This window comes from Jaculus jaculus, chromosome 20 (genome assembly GCF_020740685.1).
Source record: "Jaculus jaculus isolate mJacJac1 chromosome 20, mJacJac1.mat.Y.cur, whole genome shotgun sequence".
Taxonomy (NCBI): Eukaryota; Metazoa; Chordata; class Mammalia; order Rodentia; family Dipodidae; genus Jaculus; species Jaculus jaculus.
Window position 1 is genome coordinate 11,891,349 of NC_059121.1, and position 21,425 is coordinate 11,912,773.

The 21,425-nt window shown below is 39.3% G+C and overlaps 1 protein-coding gene across 9 annotated transcripts in view; it reads right to left on the reverse strand.

Annotated features, from left to right (window-relative positions):
* Erbin (erbb2 interacting protein) overlaps positions 1-21,425 on the reverse strand; it is a 120,315-nt gene that overhangs the window by 47,490 nt on the left and 51,400 nt on the right. For all 9 annotated transcript variants that reach the window (XM_045138892.1, XM_045138896.1, XM_045138891.1 and 6 more), the window contains exons 4-7: positions 18,518-18,635; positions 3,644-3,722; positions 1,306-1,395; positions 181-237 (exon numbers count right to left, since the gene is read on the reverse strand). In XM_045138892.1, the coding sequence (XP_044994827.1) occupies positions 181-237; positions 1,306-1,395; positions 3,644-3,722; positions 18,518-18,635 (344 nt within the window). The remainder of the gene's footprint in view (positions 1-180; positions 238-1,305; positions 1,396-3,643; positions 3,723-18,517; positions 18,636-21,425) is intronic.

Genomic DNA, 21,425 nt, shown 5'->3' on the forward strand with positions numbered 1-21,425 from the left:
ACTAGTATACTTCCATAGTGAACACCAACAACATTTTATATTTAACACCAAGAACTACACCACAAATATGTCTTTCAAATAATTTGAGACCATATTTTAGGTAATATAGTTCTTAGTCTTTTAGGGCTTAAATATTAAAGAATCTAGATTGGATTTTAAAAAGGTAGCACTTTGACTTACTTGGGCAACATTTTCAGCTGGTTTTCTCTGAGCTCTAGTATCTGGAGTTTAGTTAATCTGTAAAACAAAGAATAAATCAAGTCTTTATGACAAGGAATTTAATTATAAAACATTCTAAAGTCTTAAAACAACTAGTATTAATTGCATAATTACTGTGTGCAGAGTAATGTTAAATATTAAAGAGTAAAAAGGAATAAAAACAAATAAAAAGAATAGATGCTAGTTTGGGCTACATTGAGACCTTCTTTGAAAAACCACCCCCCAAAAAAAAACCCAACCCAGAATAGATATGCTTTCTGATCCTCAAACTTATAGGGAGAGAAAAAACAGGTAAGCATCTCTCTGTTTTCAAAGGAACAAAGCAACTGTTTTTAAGCATCAATCCTAAGAGACTATCTTATGCCTTTTACTAAAAGGAAAAAAAAAAAAAAAAGAAAAGAAAAATCCCACAAACTGTTTACTGCTATATGATTTCAGAATAAGATTGCAAATCTAGAGTACAGAACTGAGAAGAACCAGTACGGCAATGTAAGTACATGGAGGAGAAATCCCCGAGTGTTTGTGAAGTACATTTCAGAAACAGGTGGTATCTAATAAGTAGACTATTTAATCTAATAAGTAAGCTATTTTGGAAAAGAGGTGGCTATTAAAATTAACAGTTGGACAGTATTTTCTCTAGTAGTTAATGTAAGCAACTTGACACCTACAATTACTCCGGACCTGAGAGTAGGTCAAGATGAGGGGACCCCAGAAACATACCCTGCTTTCTCAAAGCTTTGATTACAATGGGAAAGACAGATAAGTCAATTATTAAATCATTTTAGAATTTAATAACTGTTAATATAGCATTAAGTATCTCAAGCACACATGTATCACCTTCGTCAAAACCGAGTTTTGCTACCTTAAAAGCAAAATTTATTCATTTCTTTTAAGCTCTTACTATTTTTTACTTGGCAAAATAAATCCAAAGTAAAAAAAAAAAATAACAAGATCTACAGAAACTACATAAACCATGATGCTTAGAAAAAATTGCAAAAAAGCCTATGAAAATGTACTGAAGTGGTATGAAGCTCTGTAAACTTAAAAAAGGTAACAATGAATATCTTTAGAAGAAATTATACTTACCTGCCAAAATTAGCTGGTAAGAATTCAAGGAAAGCATCATTTAGATATAACTGGGTTAGGTTTAACAGCTGAGAAAATCCATCAGGGAGCCTATATAAAATATATTAGAATTTAAATTATGTTCATATTTAAAAATCTATTCACTTGTTAAAATTTCTCTAAGAACCTGTGTAATAAAGATATTTTCTCAACAAATGATAGTCACTTCTTTACTTTTATTAGTGAACTTTAAATTAAGAATGGCCAGGCTGGGGGGATGGCTTAGCGGTTAAGGCATTTGCTGCAAAGCCCAAAGGACCTGGTTGGATTCCCCAGGACCCACGTTAGCCAGATGCACAAGGGGGCACAAGCATTTGGTGTTCATTTGCAGTGGCTAAAGGCCCTGGCTTGCCCATTTTCATCCTCCCCCATCAAATAAATAAAGTATTTTTAAAAAAGAATTGTCTTTTTGTAACAGCTTATCTGCCTTAATGCTAGTAACTTTATGTCTTAATAAAAGGAAATGAGACACTACTTGACTTAATAACATAAAATCTGCACAAAATAGTACATTAAGACTGAACCACAGATGGGCGTGGTGGTGCACGCCTTTAATCCCAGCACTCAGGAGGCAGAGGTAGGAGGATCGCCATTAGTTTGAGGTCAGCCTGAGACTACATAGTGAATTCAAGGTCAGCCTGAGCTACAGTGAGACCCTACCTTGAAAAACCAAAAGAGGGCTGGAGAGATGGCTTAGCAGTTAAGGTATTTGCCTGCAAAGCCAAAGAAAGGACCCATGGTAAGGCAGATGCACAAGGGGGCACATGCATCTGGAGTTCGCTTGCAATGGCTGGAGACTATGGTGTGCCCTTTCTCTCTCTCTTCCTTTCTCAAATAAAGAAATAATTTTTTTTTTAATTTGAAAAAAGAATGAGCCACAACATAGAGACACAACTTTGAAATTAACAAGCATCTTTCAAAACCAACTTATTTAACACCAATTCAAAGGACTACATAAGGAATTTCTAACAACTAGCAGAGTAATGTGATAAGCTGAATAATCCGTTGTAAGGAATCTATCTTGTGCACGGTAGGATGCTTAGCCACAAACCTGGCCTCTACCAACTTAGATGCTGGTAGGGTGAGTGCATACACAAGCACATAATTCCACTGTGGAAACCAATCTCTAAGATGCTTAATGTCTCCTGAGCGTAAAATAGCCCCCAAGCGAAAACCACCGGTTTATTTAGGTTCTTTTCATTTTCAACTTTTGGTCTCTAGATGATTGCAGTTGTCAGGTTTTATAATACACAAATCAGAATATAAACAGTAGAATGAGAGATTAAGTTCATGTAAAATTTGTGTGTAAAGGGCTGGAGATATAGCTTAGTGGTAACAGTGCTTGCCTGTAAAGTCAAAGGACCCAGGTTTGATTCTCCAGGACCCACGTAAACTAGACAGATGCACAAGGTGGTACATGCATCTTGAGTTCATTTGGAGCGGCTGGAGGCCCTGGCATGCCCATTCTCTCTCTTTCAAAAATAAATAAATAAATAAATAAAAATAAATAAATAAAAAGTATAATATTTTTTAAAAATTTTGTGTACTAGCTTTACTTATATTTATTTTTGCTGCTAAAACAAGGGACAGATGTAGAATTTGAACGAGGAGACTATATCACATCTTATGTATTTGTTCTGGATTTTAAGTGAGACATATGAGACTTTTCTCATCTGATTTTTCTTTTACCTCACAACATTCCACCATCTTCCGTGCCACATGAAGCCACTCGACACACTTTATCAGGAAATGTAGCAGCACAGGGTATGAAAGCTACTTTCAACTCACTCACTCTAAGCTGTGCTTCATTCTACTCATCTTTAGCACCATGGGCCAGTTTTACCAACTTTGATGGCAGGAGGCCTTTGCTGACAGCCATCATGTCATAAAAGGGCACTCACAGTTTCTGGTGGACACTGTAACCAATCATCTTCCTTTTTCTTTTGCTGCTCTTCTTGACTTTTCAGTTTCTTTGGAAAATGCCCCACATCAATGTAAGACATCACAATGTGATAAACTGGCAGGTTGGGGGAGGAAACTCAGCAGAACCTAGTCTCTCCTTCTATCTGAGATCTGAAGCAAAAACACTTGCATTGTCTCTTTCAGATTTCAATTTTACATTTGAGTATTTGGGCTAGAAAGGTAAAAAGGTGCTCTTTTAACCTTGAAAACTGAATCTTTGTATTGCTTTAAGAATGTTACAAATCTTTTCCACTAAAATACATAAAGAAATATTCTTCTATTTGTTCATAACTGTTTTAGATAAAAAGTAATTTCTAATTCAACTGAGAAGACTTACTTAGAGATAGGGTTCACACTGGCTTCCACGACTGTCAAAACTTTACAATTTTTTATATTTTCTGGAAACTCTTGTATTCCTAGAAAACAATCAAATTAGAATGTATTACAGACACTTTAACCTTTAAAGGGGGGGTGGTGGGAGGGAATGTATTACAAAGGCCCAATGAACAAAGTACATTGCTAAGTTCAGAAACTGAACAGACTCCAGTGCAAACCAAGCAGACCACTTCCCCAGCAACGTGTTTCTGCTCTATTCCTTCTTTCTTCCAATAGCCTTTTTGTGTTTGTTTGTTTGTTTGTTTGTTCTAAACTTGGGGACCATTTCATTAGCATTTCCGAAAAAAAATTACAGGGCAAGCATGCTGTGAAGTCTTTTTTTTTTTTTAATTTTTATTTATTTATTTATTTGAGAGCGTCAGACACAGAGAGAAAGACAGATAGAGGGAGAGAGAGAGAATGGGCGCGCCAGGGCTTCCAGCCTCTGCAAACAAACTCCAGACACGTGCACCCCCTTGTGCATCTGGCTAACGTGGGACCTGGGGAACCGAGCCTCGAACCGGGGTCCTTAGGCTTCACAGGCAAGCGCTTAACCGCTAAACCATCTCTCCAGCCCTGCTGTGAAGTCTTGAGCAAGTGCTTCGAGAATGGAGATGGATAATGAAGAAAGAGAAATCATGCCTTTTGTGTTAGAATCCAAGAAAGCAGGTAGGCTTGGGAGCTCAAGGATGGAGGTCTTTACTCAGATGCATATGGAGGGAAAGGGAGTCAAAGAAAACAAACACCGAGTATCACTGTCAAGACAAGTTTTTAGGCTTTGATTCAAAGATAGAGGGAAAGTTATAATTTTTGAATTAGAATTCAGAAATGTAAGCTTGGCTTAGCAATGAAGATGTGCAAGCAAGCCTCCTTATACCTACTCTAAGCATTTCAATCGCTTTTCCTTCCCTTCATTTGCACTTGTAAGCTGTTAAGGACACAGGATGCAGAACATTTAACATTCTTTTTGTTTCTCTCATATAAAAAGAATATTGCTTTTTCAATGCTGGGCTCCAGATTGAGCTAGTCTCTAATACAAATAAATTAAAAAGGCCAAAAACAAACATGCAGACAGAAGAGGTGAAAAGTATGTATGTGATACACTCTAAACTGTGCTTGGAGGCAGTGCTGTCCGCACACCAGACGAGGAAGCATATTAATCTCTGTTGTTCTCGCCTTAAGCTTTTTCCTTCATACAGCCCAGAGGCACCCAACTCAAGGACAGCAATGACTTTGGTACAGTATTGTGAGTGTGTTCAAGACCTAAACATTTCAGCTTCTGAGTGCCCTTCAAACCACCTGAGGCAAGGGATTCTTTTTTAGTCTCAAGTGATTATAGATCAATATGTTTATAAAATACCACAAATTTTGTGTAAATATCAATTTTTGGTAAAAGATTCTAAGTGCATACTCATTTATTCAATTTATCATACTAAAATTACAGTAAGAAATAACTTGTGAACTAGCACAAGTCACAGATCAATTTTAAGTAGCATCAGTAACTCAAAAGAAAGATAATTAGCAAGTTTCAAAAATATTTTAAAAATGAAGTTTAACATAGTATGCTTATTTAAAGGACTTGTCTGGAAGCTGGGGAGATGGCTCAAAGGATAAAATGCAGGTAATTCAAGCCTGAGTACCTGGGTTAAATTACCAGACCCCATATAAAAAAGTCAGAAGCTATGTGGACTTCTGTAATCCCAACATGTTGATAGTGAAGTGAGGTAGAGACAGTAGAATTTTCTGGAACTTGTGGCAACAAAGAACAGCAAAATCCAGACAGAAACCTTGCCTCAAAAGATATGGATAGCAACGACTGACTCCTACAAGTTGTTTCCTGATGGCCATTCTTATACCATGGCATATGTGTGCACACAATAAAATAAAATAAAAGGCCCATCCATTTACTATTTGACTATTCAAGAAGGTTTTCACTGTAGGGTTATTTAAGATCTGTTCAATTTCATTAATAGGTGATTCTAAGAAATCTTAATAAAATGTTAAGTGAAAAGTTTCAAAGAAGAAAATGAATGATATAAACTAGTAAATACCACAGTAAATAACTTCTTGGGCCAAAAGTCACCAATGCCCTGGATCAAAACTCACAGAATGTATGTTTAATATATGAAAGGCCTGTGGTTTAATCTCCAGTACCACAAGAGGAAAAAAAACAAAACATCAGAACCTCACCAATGGATGCCAAAATAGGGGCTGGGGGTATGGCTCAGTGAATAAAGTGTTTGCCACACAAGTATGACAAATCAGTTTTGATCCCTACACAGAAGGTGGAAGCCAAAAGCTACAGAAGGCTTTTCAAATCCAGCACGCCAGCGCTCAGACAGGAAATGGGAAGTGTCCTGCAAGCTCAAGGACCAGCCAGTCTGAGAACTCAGTAGTGAATAGAAAGAACCAGAGAGATGGAAGGTGAGGACAACACCTGAAAGCTGTCCTCTGACCTCCACACATACAACACAGCATGTGTATGTCCATGCTCACACTCACTCGCGCACACACACGCACACACACACTGGGGCTGGGGAGGGAGGTGGCTCAACCATAAAGCACTTGCCACCCAAGAGTTAGTACATGAGTATGGACCCTCAGAATCCACGTAAAGCTAAATGTAGTAGTGTAAGCGCCACCTCCCTCCACAAAAGTATAATAAATAAACATGATGTTGTATCAAAGACTCTTCCCATAAGGTATACTTCAATTAAAGGAGGAAAGAGGGGATTGGATAAGCATCACCTTAACAAAATGCTTTGAGTTAGTAATTTACCAGTTAACCTAATCATGTGGTGTACACCTGAGAAAAATGCAGTGCAACTTCTGTTACAGTGCCAAAACCATACAACCTACATTTAAATCATAAGCAAGAGTCCAAACCCACACTAGCAGAATGTCTGTTCCCTGTCCCTTCCCCATGGAGACTGACTCCTGCATTCATGAGACTATAGTAAATACCAGCAACCCTCTGAGGAGGGCCCGCAGTGGAATGGAGGCAGAAAACAAGGGATATGAGTATAAACCGATGGAAATATAACCCATATGTAATATGTTAGTACTGTAAAGATCATAATAATAAAAATAATTTTTAAAAGGAGAACCTCTGTTAAGGAAATTACCAGTAATCATCAAAACTATCAAGAAAGAAAAAACGACAGAGGAACTTGAGAGAGCTGACAACTAAATGCAGAACGTAAAGTAAAGGAAAGCGAGAATTGCCAGCAGGAGTGTGGTTTAGCCACTGTGGAGTTACAAAGTGTTACAGACAGAATAAAAGTTGTACATAAATGCAATGCTCAGATTAGCCCAAATGTCCATCATCAACAAATGAATGGATAAACAATGAACAAAATCTACCCTACTAAATATCAGTATATGGTACAACATGGATGAATTTTGAAACTACTATGCTAGGGGAAAGAAGACTAAGATAAAAGACCACATCCAGTATGACTCCACTTATATGAAATAGCCAAAATAAACACACCCTTGCAGATGCAAAGCAGGTAAACAGCTACCAGGATATCTCCTTCCTAGGCACAGGAGGGGTGCTCCTAGACTCCCGAGGGTTACCCCACTCGCAAGACTCACAAGGCCTCTCCCCAGGGTTACGCAAGCAAAAAACAGCTGAAAGAAAGGGGAGATTCCAGTGGAGCTGCCACAAAGTTGTGAGGGAGCTTCAGGAAGCAGCTGCCCACCAGTCACCCTGCTTGTGAAAGTAACCTCTCACACCATGCGGCCCACCAACTCAGTGCTCCACCGGTCAGACTGGGCTGCAGTCATTACTTCGGTCTGTCCTTGGTGCCCTATGTGGAATGAACAGAGGTTTGTTCAGGTCATCCAAGAAAATCACCCCAACACCAGGGGCTAGAAGAGACTGGAATGGGGAGGGACTCTTAATAGGTGCAGGAATTCTTATCATGGGTGATAAAATTCTGTTAGTGGTGCTAATAGTCAAACTAAACTTCAAACGAAATGCTACAAAATGCAATTTAAAAGATGTTAAAATAGTAAATTTTATGTTATGAAAATATCCAGATAATAAAAACTTTTAATTAATTAGGTTAGATTCATGTATTAACATATTATTTCTGAGTTCAATATGTAATTGTAACTTTATATAACAATCTAAAAAGAATAATAATTATGCTAGTGGTCTTCCTTACATCTAGACAAACAAAATGTACAGAATTTAAAAAATATTTTATTTTTATTTATTTGAGAGAGAGAGAGAGAAAGCATGAGCACACAAGGGCCTCCAGCCACTGCAAATGAACTGCAGACACATGCTCCACTTTGTGTATCTTGCTTATGTGGGTCCTGAGAAATCAATCCTGGGTCCTTTAGCTTTGTAGGCAAGCACCTTAACTGATCAACCATCTCTCCACCCCAAAACATATATGATTTGAAAGTATAAATATTTCAAACTTCCAGAAAACAGCAAATGATATATTGGTCATTTTATAGTGCTCTCTCAATTTACATCATCTTAGGGAGAAACTTACTTTCTCTTTTTTGGTGTATGTGCATGGTATACACACATGTCCATGCACAAGCGTGCACAGGCCAGAGGAGGATGCTGTTTGGTGTCTGTGCATGGTATACACACATGTCCGTGCACAAGCGTGCACAGGCCAGAGGATGTTGTTTGGTGTCTGTGCATGGTATACACACATGTCCGTGCACAAGTGTGCACAGGCCAGAGGATGTTGTTTGGTGTATATGCATGGTATACACATGTCCTATCACAAGCGTGCACAGGCCAGAGGAGGATGTTGTTTGGTGTCTGTGCATGGTATACACACGTGTCCATGCACAAGCGTGCCCAGGCCAGAGGAGGATGTTGTTTGGTGTCTGTGCATGGTATACACACATGTCCGTGCACAAGCGTGCCCAGGCCAGAGGAGGATGTTGTTTGGTGTCTGTGCATGGTATACACACATGTCCGTGCACAAGCGTGCCCAGGCCAGAGGAGGATGTTGTTTGGTGTCTGTGCATGTATACACACATGTCCGTGCACAAGTGTGCACAGGCCAGAGGATGTTGTTTGGTGTATATGCATGGTATACACATGTCCTATCACAAGCGTGCACAGGCCAGAGGAGGATGTTGTTTGGTGTCTGTGCATGGTATACACACGTGTCCATGCACAAGCGTGCCCAGGCCAGAGGAGGATGTTGTTTGGTGTCTGTGCATGGTATACACACATGTCCATGCACAAGCGTGCACAGGCCAGAGAAGGATGTTGTTTGGTGCATGTGCATGGTATACACACATGTCCGTGCACAAGCGTGCCCAGGCCAGAGGAGGATGTTGTTTGGTGTCTGTGCATGGTATACACACATGTCCGTGCACAAGCGTGCACAGGCCAGAGGATGTTGTTTGGTGTCTGTGCATGTATACACACATGTCCGTGCACAAGAGTGCCCAGGCCAGAGAAGGATGTTGTTTGGTGTCTGTGCATGGTATACACAAGTGTCCGTGCACAAGCGTGCCCAGGCCAGAGGAGGATGTTGTTTGGTGTCTGTGCATGGTATACACACATGTCCGTGCACAAGCATGCCCAGGCCAGAGAAGGATATTGTTTGGTGCATGTGCATGGTATACACACATGTCCGTGCACAAGCGTGCCCAGGCCAGAGAAGGATGTTGTTTGGTGTATATGCATGGTATACACACATGTCCGTGCACAAGCATGCCCAGGCCAGAGAAGGATATTGTTTGGTGCATGTGCATGGTATACACACATGTCCGTGCACAAGCGTGCCCAGGCCAGAGAAGGGTGTTGTTTGGTGTATATCCATGGTATACACACATGTCCATGCACAAGCATGCCCAGGCCAGAGAAGGATGTTGTTTGGTGTCTGTGCATGGTATACACACATGTCCGTGCACAGGCCAGAGGAGAATGTCAGGTGTCCTTCTCTACCATTCTTCCACCTGATTTCCCTGAGACAGAGTCTTTCCTATAAACTGGAGCTCCCCAGTTTTACAAAGTCAGAATGGCTGACGTGGGAACCCCAGAAATCTTCCTGTTTCTTCTTTCCTCTGGACTGGGGTTACAGCCAAGCCTGACCATGGCCAGCTCCTTACCTAGGTGCTGAGGAGCAACCTTAAGTGCTCAAGTGTGTACAGCAAGCGCTCCTATCTGCTGAGTCACCTCCCCAGCCCACAGGAGAATACTAACCCAGGGGAAGTGTAGGTTGATTGTCTCAATATGAAGTGTTTGGGCTAAAAGTGCTTTGGATTTCAGATTTTGTTTTTTCAAATTTTAGAGTGATTACATATATGTAGTGGGACATTTCAGGGGTGTTAAGCCTGACTACTAATTTTACTTATGTTTTATCTACATCTTACACAAATAACCTGAATGTAATTACATATAATATTTTAGATTGTTTTGTATGCTTTACTACAGTCAGCCCAACTTGTGGCAGTAAGATCTCAAAAAGTGACAAATATGGAGCTTTTCAGAATTCAGACTAGGGTTCAATTTATATTACAAACATTTATTTGCTAAAAATAGATATGTTTAGTATTAATGGAGAAAATCAATATCATCACCTACAAGTACATTATCCTAGACGTCTATCATCCATCCATCTACAAGTCTATCATCTGTCTGTCTGTCTGTCTATCTTCTATCTATGTAGTCTCAGGCTGGCCTTGAACTCACAGGGATCCTCTTACCTTGGCCTTCGGAGTGCTTACAGGCATGTGCCACCACACCTGTCACTCTATATTTTTCATATTTACTTTATTCCATAATATGTAGCTTATAGTTTGGCCCTAAGCAAATAATTTTTCAACATGAAAAATCACTCCGATTTTTGTTAAAAATGTATTTGCTTTGCCATATATCCCTACCATTTTATAATATAGTTTTCTAATGTGTATCTCTAATTCATACTTTTTTTAACTCCACATAATAATTTTCAAATATCATTAGGTTTTGTTCAGGTACTCAAATTCAGTATAGTTCTATTCAATATTATTTAGCTCATATCTATCAAATATTCACAAAGTACCTAACATTATGCTAAGTATACTTGCCAATGATCTTCAAGAATAGTTAGAATGTATCATGGAAGATGTTAATAAAAATTGAGAAAAAATAAATAAACAAAGATGGAAATTTTTTTAAAAAAGAATAGTTACAATGTAATTAGGAAAATAAATACTTGTCTCAGAGAGGTTTCTCCCTATCCCAGCTGTGTTCTTTCTCAGTATCTTCTGGACCCTTCTACTCTTGGAGAGTGCTTCATGTGGTAAGGAAAAGCCAAGGCTTTCCCCTACATTTGTGTCTTTGGTAAAGTCATCTAATATTAGTCTTTACATATCTTCTACATGGGGACTACTCCCAAATAGGTACATGCAGCATTGTCCATACTCTATGAGCAACTGAATGAAATATCTATATCTCAAAATAACAAAACCAGAAAACAAATTCCTGGTTTGTTTACTTAAAAATTCTAACTCTTACAGATTCCTTCCACAGCTTATGGCAATCCTGTCCTTCCAACTGCATGATAAAAATCAACACTGTTACCTGTATCTTCTCAAACACCAGCATCCAATCCGTCACAAAACTGATTTAACCTTCAAGTATATCCATATTCTATACACATAATCTCCACATTATCTCAAATAGCTGAAATAACACTTGGTTGTTTTTTCCTCACAGACTTTCTATGGGCAAGCTAGATAGACTAACCCTAAATATCACAGTGTATATAAATACCCACAAAGCCCTATACAATCTCCTCCTCTACAGTCCTTACCACTGCCCTTCATTCCTATCAGTCTCTCATATTACTTAGCCTAGTTTTACTACTAAGTCCAGGAAGGAAGGTGTGGGTCATCCCTCCAAGTAAAGAACCAAGACTGCTGAGGTGCTTGCTGAAGGTGGAGGAAACACAGAATGAGTAGCAGAAGAAGGTAGTTACAAATTCCAGCTAAGGCTACATGACCAGTTACAAAAACGAAGTCTGTAAATGCCATGAGTGTTTCTGTCATTTGTACATATATACACCAATATTAAGATGCTTCTGTTCTGCCTCTATTTCTCTATTAGGTAACTCATACTGATTAAGATGATATTGAGAGTGAACTTGTCAAATTTATATTTGACCTATTATATTAGAAACTAAGCATTCCTCAAGGAACCTTGCTTTGTGTTGGGGGTAAGTTAGTGCATTCCCCATTGTATGTGGGATAGTTATATCTATTAGGCGGAATTATAACCTTGTTACTGTCTTCATTTGGGAATTAAGTATGTTGTAAGAAGATATGGTTGGGTGTCAAGTGGACAAGGAGTGGACTTGTGATAGTTAAGTGTTGTGTCAACTTGATCAGATTAGGAATCCAGACATTCCTCTTGGTTGGGCCTCTAAGGTTGCTTCCAAGAAGGATTAGCTGAAGGAGGAAGTTCTTTCCCCAGGGTGGGTGGCCCCTCTGGAAGGGGCGCTTTACCAAGGGAGTTCTGGGCAAAAAGAATCCCTTCCTCTCACCTGACTGCAGTACTGCTTGCTGCCTTCCTGTGTGGACTCCAAGAAGCCGGCTGGCCTTCAGTGCCAGACTGGGACTTCTGAGGCATCCAGCCTCATGCACTGAGCACCTACAGGGCTTCTTGACTCTTGGGTGTGTGAAGTGCTACTGGTAGACTGCTGTAAGCTAATCCAATAAATTCCCTTTTAATACACTTCATTCTATCTGTTCTGTTCCTCTAGAGAACAGTGAGTACTATACCTTCTGATCCACATGTTTTTTATTTTATTTTTATTCTGAGAGAGAAAGAAAGAGGCAGAGAGAGAGAGAGAGAATGGGCATGCCAGGGCCTTAGGCTGCTGTAAACAAACTCCAGACACATGCACCCCCTTGTATATATGTGCAACATTGTGTGCTGTGTTACTGTGCGTTGTGGGACCTGGAGATTTGAATTTGAGTTCTTAGGCTTCCCAGGCATAAGTGCCTTAACTGCCAAGCCATCTCTCTGGCTCCCATGTGTTTTTTAAATTTATCAGATTATCATCCTATCCAAGCCACCCAAGGAATTGGCCTCTGTTCTCATTTATTCAAAAGGAGGGGAACAAAAGGTCCTTAACAACCTTTAAAGATGTAACTTCAGAAGCCACCAAAAGCATATATATGGCTACTTCTAAGTCACCGGCGTGACTGTTTTGAGAACCTCCTACTGGGTGTACTCTATCCTGTTCCTGAGCAATTCTTTTTCTAAACTTCAACTCTGCTTCATATTGGCTTATTCTTTTTTGTGGTTCAGTCAAGAATCTGTGCTTCTCATGAGTAGAAATCACTGAAAATAACTCACCAGGCTGTTCCAGGAGTTAGCATGGAGCTGTTTCTCTACCCCACACCCCTCTGTCACTGATATACACAACCATTCTGTCCTTATAAATACATAGTACTTGGCTTTTTTTGTTTATTTATTTATTTATTTATTTGAGAGCAACAGACAGAGAGAGGAAGAGGCAGAGCGAGAGAGAGAATGACAATGCCAGGGCCTCCAGCCACTGCAAACGAACTCCAGACGCATGCGCCCCCTTATGCATCTCGTTAACGTGGGTCCTGGGGAATCGAGCCTCGAACCGGGGTCCTTAGGCTTCACAGGGAAGCGCTTAACCACTAAGTAATCTCTCCAGCCCTAGTACTTGACTTTTATCACACCTTTAATACTTTTCATTTATTCATTGACAGTTCATATATGTATATAATGTACTTTAACCATATTTACTCCATCACCTTCTCTTATTCCCCTCCCACTCCTGTTGAATCCCTTCTACTTTCGTGTGTGTGTGTGTGTGTGTGTGTGTGTGTGTGTGTGTGTTCATGTTCGTTCCCCCTGAGTTTTACCAGGGTTGTTTGCATGAGCATGGGGAGGGGTTAATTCCTGAAGCATGAGCAATTTACTGGTGGCTTCACCACTGAAAAACAGTAACTCCTTCACCTCCAGCAGTCATTAACTGCTAAAAAGCCCTTTAGAGAGGGGTTGGGGGCTCATGAATCCCACAACTTTTCGATTCTTAAACAGTTTCAACCACCAACAAACAGATGGCCTGTGTACTATCAGCTAGCCCTTGATCTTACTACAGACCAGCCTGGTTGAGAGGGAGGAATTAGGGTTTAATCAACTATTTCACAAAACATTATCACTCCATAATCATGAGATGTCAAGACAGAAACAAACGTGTAATCATTTCTAACCAAAGACAAAACACAACCACTGGTTAAGCCAAAAAAGGCCAAAAATATTTTCCTCCCATTTAATGAATGGCTACTATATCTTAGCCAGTGTGAACTTTAGTTTTGCTATAGTCTGGGCTTCCTACAAACAAAATTTATGATACTTAATCAAAGAATTATCCCTTCTCCACCTAGCATCCATTGAAAGCAAACTCGAATTTTCTTAAAACTTTTCTAAAAATTTCTATGCAATTAAGTCCAAATCCAAACCCCAATTCCTTAGGTATTTTTATTTTTATTTATTTATTTGACAGAGAAAGAGGGGGGAGGGAGGGAGAGAGAGAGGGAGAGAGAGAGAGAAGATGGGCACACCAGGGCCTCCAGCCACTGCAAATGAACTCCAGATGCATGTGCCCCCCCTTGTGCATCTGGCTAACATGTTTCCTGGGGAAACAACCTTGGGTCCTTTGGCTTTGCAGGTGAACGCCTTAACTGCTGAGCCATCCCTTCAGCCCCCTTAGGTCTTTTTCTTAACATACTGTCAAGGTTAATAAGCCCAAATTGTTCAAGTGCAAGTGAGTTCCTTGTCTTTTTCTTTAGGCCATCAACATATGCATCCTAACTGATAAACTGAAATTAATAACAACCCCTTGTTTTACAATTCAAAGGCTATAACAAGCACTACAGAATGAAACACTGAGTCTCAAAGTCGCGTGAACCAGTAATTGTAAATGTAAGCAGCCACAGTTTCCAGACGATGGTAGGGCTTGGATGAGGCATAGCACAAGGAGTGGTAAGGCCCATGGTTCAGTGGTGCAGAGGAATAGTCTTTCTTCATTAAACACACCTGCAATCACAATACTTGCTTATGGAGGCAGTCAGCTCAAAATTTCATGGCCAGCCTGACTATACGGTGAGCTAGACTACACGAAAATTTCTTTTTGTCTCTCTCTCTCACACACACAGTAGTGACCAATGTACTAAACATTAATTTTTAAGTTCCACGTAGGTTTAAAACCTGCGTTTCTTCCTTTCATTATTTACATTGACTTTTATTAAGCACAGCACACTGACATGGAGGTCCATACCTATAACCCCAGCATTAGGGAAGCTAAAACAAGAGAATGGAGAATTCAAGACCACATAGCCTGGGCTACATAGTGAAACTCTGACCACACACACACACACTCTCTCTCTCTCTGGTTCCCTCTCTCCCTCTCTCTTCCAAGTCCCCAAAACAACACCTGAGCTGAAACAACATTCACTATTAAGCAAAAGAGTACTTTTAGAAATTTAAAACACAAAAGCAAAAAAGCTCAAACAATAAACAACTAGTGACTTCCCTACCAACCTATAATTTTCTCTAATTTAACTTCTTTTGATTAATGAGAAGGACTCCCACTGCCTTGTCTCTAGTCAGCAGATATTCTTAGGTTCTTCCACCTAAGACACAATTTTCAATTTCCCCGAACTTCTAAACTATTTTTAAAAAGGCCTTGGTTAACCTATCTAGCATTCCTATAGTCCTATATCAGACAAGACATATACAAGCTATTTCTGGTTTCTCTACCTTATAATCCCTATCATCTTATTCCACATGTTCGCAAGACAATAAACCACCGGTCTTTATTTCTTATTCACCCTCTTCATCAATTTTATCAAACACTTTGACAAAAAGTTTTAATCATCATCCTGATTATTCACTTCTCTAGAATGATCAACAAAACACAACAAAGGATAATTTCTAAAACAGATTGCTATTTGTAATGGTTTGGGAATAGCAGCTTGGAGTTTTCCATTTTCTGTAACTTAAAAAAGCTTCAGAAATGCAGAGATGCAGAGAGCGCTTAGCATGCAACAAGGCCCCTCGGCTCCCTCCCCAGCAAGCAGTGGGGAGCCGACGGCAAACCAGAACTTGCAAATCAAGACACACAGAAATTAATAAACCATTAGCACAGAATGGAAATTAAGAGTGAATTAATTTTTTAATTATTTTTATTTTGAGAGAGAAAGAATGGGCATGCTAGGACTTTCGGCCTGCGGCGAACAAACTCCTGCTGCGTGTGCCCCCTTGTGCGCTTGTGCGACATTCTGTGCTGACATCACTGCATCTGGCTAAGTGAGTCCTGAAGTTCTGAACATGAGTTCTTAGGCTTCACAGGCAAGCACCTTAACCCTGAAGCCATCTCTCAAGTCCCAAGTTTCTTAATAAATACAAACACTATTAATAATATACCTTAAATTTATCTAATGACTTGTCTTTTTCATGTGTTTAGTACTCTCTCAAGGAAGACATAGACCATGGAATGGCAATTTTGACAATATGACAGGTATTCTAATGGAGGTAAACTAATTCCCTAACAGGACTAACAGAGAAGCAATAAAACAGTAAGCACTAAGCCATACTAACTGGCAAAATGAATAAACACAGGAAGATCTACATGAAAGATCAGAAATCATGACACTCTGAATGTGTCAAAATCTTAAAGCAAGCATTTAAAAATTTTATTATTATATTTTATTTTATCTTACTTATTTGCCAGGAGAGAAAGAAAGAGACAGAATGGGCACATCAGGGCCTCTAGCCACTGCAAACGAACTCCAGATGCATGCACCCCTGTGCATCTGGCTTATGTGGGTACTGGGGAATTGAACCTGGATTTGCAGGCAAGTGCCTTAATCACTAAGCCATCTCTCCAGCCCAGAATCAAGTGCTTTTTAAACAAATACAGCTAGCTGGAGCTAATAATAAAAGATGACACAATGTTTTCTGTCTTCTCTTAAACAACGTGCAAGAACTAACAAATCCCCAAATTGTACCACATATTAAGCTAAGGCAATAAAAAAGGATATAATTTTATAGCATCTTATTCAAGATTTAATATGAGTAACATGTTAAAACAGAGAACACTGGTCTTTACCAGAAGTAGGGTCTCAGTCTAGCCCAGGTTGGCCTCGAACTCATAGCAATCCTCCTACGCCAGCCTCCCAAATGCTGATACTAAAGGCATGGGCACTACACCTGGCATCCTCAATCTTTTGATCACATAAAAAGTCTGTCCAAAGAGGAGTGTCCAGCACTGAAACATCTCACACCGTCCAAGGCTCAGGGTCCATTGCGGAAGAGGTGATGGAAAGAATGTAAGTGCCAAAGGAAGGGCACCACTCCCTACATACAGCTGTCCAGACAGAATTTGGCCTTGATATCCAAGTCCTCGCAGTGCCTAGAAATACCCACACAAGACCCTCATAATAGGAGAAAAAGATGATGACATCAAGTTAAAAGAGAGACTAATGGACTGAGGGAGGGGATATGACAGAGAGTAGAGCTATGAAGGAGAAAGTGGAGGAGGGGGAGGGGAGGGAAATACCATGGTTTGTTGTAAGTATAGAAGTTGTCAATAAAAAATATATAAATATATATAAAATTAAAAAAAGTTTGTCCAAACCGGATGTGGTGGTGCACGCCTTTAATCCCAGCACTTGGGAAGCAGAGGTAGGATGATCACCATGAGTTCGAGGCCACCCCGAGATTACATAGTGAATTCCAGGTCAGCCTTGGCTAGAGTGAGACCCTACCTCATAAAACCAAAAATTAAAAAAAATGTTTGTACAACTTCTCAAAAACATTCATGAGTGGAAAGAATCATATAAACCAAGTTTCCAGGTTTATCGTAAAGGAACTGCTATAGCTAGATACTATATGGCCTAATAGGTTGTCAAAATTGTATAATCCAAAGACATATGAAAGTCTAGAAGATTTATTTAATGATGCTTCTGGGCTAGAACACAGCTATAAAGTCTGTCTCATTTTACACGCTTGATCTTAGACAAAAGGCCAAGAAGCAATACTAGTCTCATTTTACAGGAATATACCTGGATTGCTGGATTTTTAATCAGTATATTTAATTTAAAAATATTTTTAGATATTGATAGGCAGAAAGGGAGGGGGATGGGAGGGAGGAGAAACAGAGAGAGAGAGACCGAGTGAGTGAGGGAGTACAGGAGCATCAGGGTTTCTTGCCACTGCAAATGAACTCTAGGCCCATGTGCCATTTTGTGCATCTGATTTTATATGGTACTAAGGGAATCAAATCTGAGCCACTAGGCATTGCAGGCAAGTGCCTCCTCTCTAGAGAGCCACCTCTCCAGTCCCTGGTAACTACCATTTTGCTTCCTGTTTCCATGAGTTTGCTCTTTTAGGATATCACATTTGATATCATGCCTTCAGGCTGAGCAGGGTGAGGCGAATGGAAGATCTTTATTAAACAGTGCAAACTTTCACTTAGGAAAAACAAATCCAACAGATGCATTGTATAATACAGACTGTAAAAAGATATTTACAAAACCTTACTTTCAAGCTACTTTGAGCTATCATATATTTTATATTCATAAATAAATTCCAAGCCAAGGGTAGAACACTAAATTTTACTATATCTGAAACAGGTTATAAAACTTTCAACTAGGAAAAATATTTAGTATTTACATAAAACAGATTTATCCCTAGATAAAGCTAATATACTATTTTATAACCTAAATATCTAATTTTGCATCTTTCTTTGTGAAAATATAAATATTAATAATATATGTTTCCAAGTACAAAAACTGAGAGTGGAAAAAAATACCTTACCATTTTTGCTGACATCCAGTTCCCTGAGATTAATAAGATTTGCAATGGATGCTGGCAATGTTGTTAAATCATTGTCTGGCAAACTCAGTTTGTGTAGACATTGACAGTTAAAAAGTTGCTAATGAAAAAGGAGACAAGAGAATTTGGATTATTTTTTAATTTCAAGTGCTATCAATACAAATAATTTTTATGCAAATTTGTAATTTTTATACAAATAAATACTATTAGCTTGTCACATGTCTTTAATCCCAGCACTCAGAGGGTGAGGATGGGAGGACAGAGGTAGGAGGATCTCTACAAGTTTGAGGCCAGCCTGGGTCTACAGAGTAAGTTCTAGGTCAACCTGGACTAGAGGAAGATCCTACCTCAACAAAACAAAACAAACAAACAAAAACCCCACCTGAAGCCGGGTGCGGTGGCGCACCCCTTTAATCTCAGCACTCAGGAGGCAGATATAGGAGGACTCCCTAGTTGGAAGCCACCCTGGGCCTACAGTGAATTCTAGGTCAGCCTGAGCTAGAGTGAGACTCTACCCCAAAAAACAAAACAAAAACCTGAAAATAAATAAATGAATAACTAAATACTATTAGTCATATTAAAGCTCAATGAGTCATACCTGCACCTATACCAGGAAAGACCTCATTGCTCTGCTTATGCTATTATCAATCTAAATAATGGCGAACCATCTAGAATGATTTACATTTTCACACTTCTATTCCATGTAAACTGCACTGAGTGAGACTAAGTATATGAAGTATATATGCCTATATTCTCTCTTGAAGTAGCCAAAAAAAAAAAAAAAGTGGCTGCTCTATATGATAAACTATGAAACCCGTCTTTTAAGCAACTTTATTCCAAAATGAAAGCATTCTTGGGATGGAAGGATGGCTTAATGGTTCAGGTGTTTGCCTGCAAAGCCAAAGGATCCAGGTTTGATTCCCCAGGACCAATGTTAGCCAGATGCACAAAGGGTGCACACATCTGGAGTTCGTCTGCAGTGGCTGGAGGCCCTGGCGCACCCATTCTGTCTTTCCTCTCTCTGTCAAATAAATAAATAAATAGGCATTCTTCCAAAACTGTAAAATTGTTAGTCATCAGACACACAAATAATTCAGCTACCTGCACTGTTAGCCGAGCCTCTCTCCAAACTGAGACCCTACTTGGTCTTCCATATGTTCCTAGAGAACTGGCCACTGGAAATAAAAGGACTTGCTAGAGAGCACAGAGTGAAGAACATTGAATTATACAGTCCCCACAGTCACAACATAGGACATGTGATAGAGAACATTAAGTTATATAGTTCCCCACAGTCACAGCATAGGATATATAATGGAAAACACTAGGTTATAAGTCCCCACAGACACAGCCATAGGTGAGTAATTCATAACCATGGAACTGGTAACCTTTGCTAACTTTTCCATAGTCTTCATAGATTTCTCCACAAACACCTAGGGTTAATTGAGCATGATGACTTATGTCTGCAATTTCAGGGTTTGTGAGGTTGCGGTATGGGACTGCTGCAAGTTGGCAGTCAATCATAAGAGTGCAAAAAGATACAGGATAGCAGTGGCTTCCAAAATGCTTTCAGGATTAGTCAAAGGGTGGGGGTGGAGTCTTTTGTACTCTGTTATCCAATGTGTTCAGACATATTCAAGTAGCCAATACAAATACTACATGAAACAAGGGCTATATGCAACATCCTCTATTTTCTATTATATTATGGCTAGGGTTGCCACATTACATATAGGTGGTCAATTAAACTTGAACTTCAGGACTGGAGAAGTGGCTCAGAGATTAAAGGCACCTGCTTGGAAAGCCTGACTGCCCAAATTTTATTCTCCAGTACCCACATAAAGCCAGATGCACAAAGTGGCAAATGCACCTGGACTACATCTACAGTGGCAAGAGGCCCTGGGACACCCATTCATATTCTCCTTCTCTCCTTGACAATACATAAATATTTTTCAAAAATAAATTTGAACTTCAGATAAACAATGATTTTTAGTACAAGCATATCCTTTAGTACAGTATATCCTATGTACTGTATACTTATACTATTTTTTCTTCATCTAAAAACACTTACTTAATAAAATGTCCCATATTTTTATTTTCTAATTCTCATAGTCCAAATTATAGTTAAGCTTTTCAAAATGTTGACAACACACACTAAGTTGTTCGCTAGTGGTGGTGGTGGTTTGTCCGTCCCTCAGACAGCCAGGCTGTGGCGCTGCACGGTGCAGGCCAGGGTGGCCTTAAACCAGACATTCTTCAGTCTTGGTCATCACCATGTCCAGCCATCAACTGAAGTCTCTGAGCATAGCTTCAAAACGCAGCTGCTCAGATCCTAACTATTAATTTAAAAGTACTAAGGCTTTTTCAAAAAACACAGGAAAATGAATAGAGGTAATGAAAGGAAAATAATAAAACACTGAAAAGAATTAGTAGGAAACAGTGATAATTTGAGAAAGAATGTCAGGGCACTAAATGTTCTGCTGCCAGCTGTTGTTAGGCATCAGATATACAAGATCTTTAAAATAATTCCAAAAAAGCCCCCAGAATACTGTGTGTAAAAACTTCAGCAGCAAGGGCATGATGTAGCCACTGAAATGACAGTTATCCCCCAATTATAACATTGTACATTAATGTCTTATGAAAACTACAAAAATACAGTAATTTAGGTTCATTGTCATGTTAAACGTACTGGCTCCAGAAACATATTGTCAATCAGTCAGTCTGTCCATCTCTCAAGAGCTATATTAGAAATAAATACAAATGTTTAATTTTATACAATTATACAACTTGAAAAAAATTTAAAGATTTGGGGGGGTAATTTTTGAATGAGATTTAAGATAAAACTGAACCAATAAATGGAAGCAATGCACCCCCCCACACACACACACATGTACAG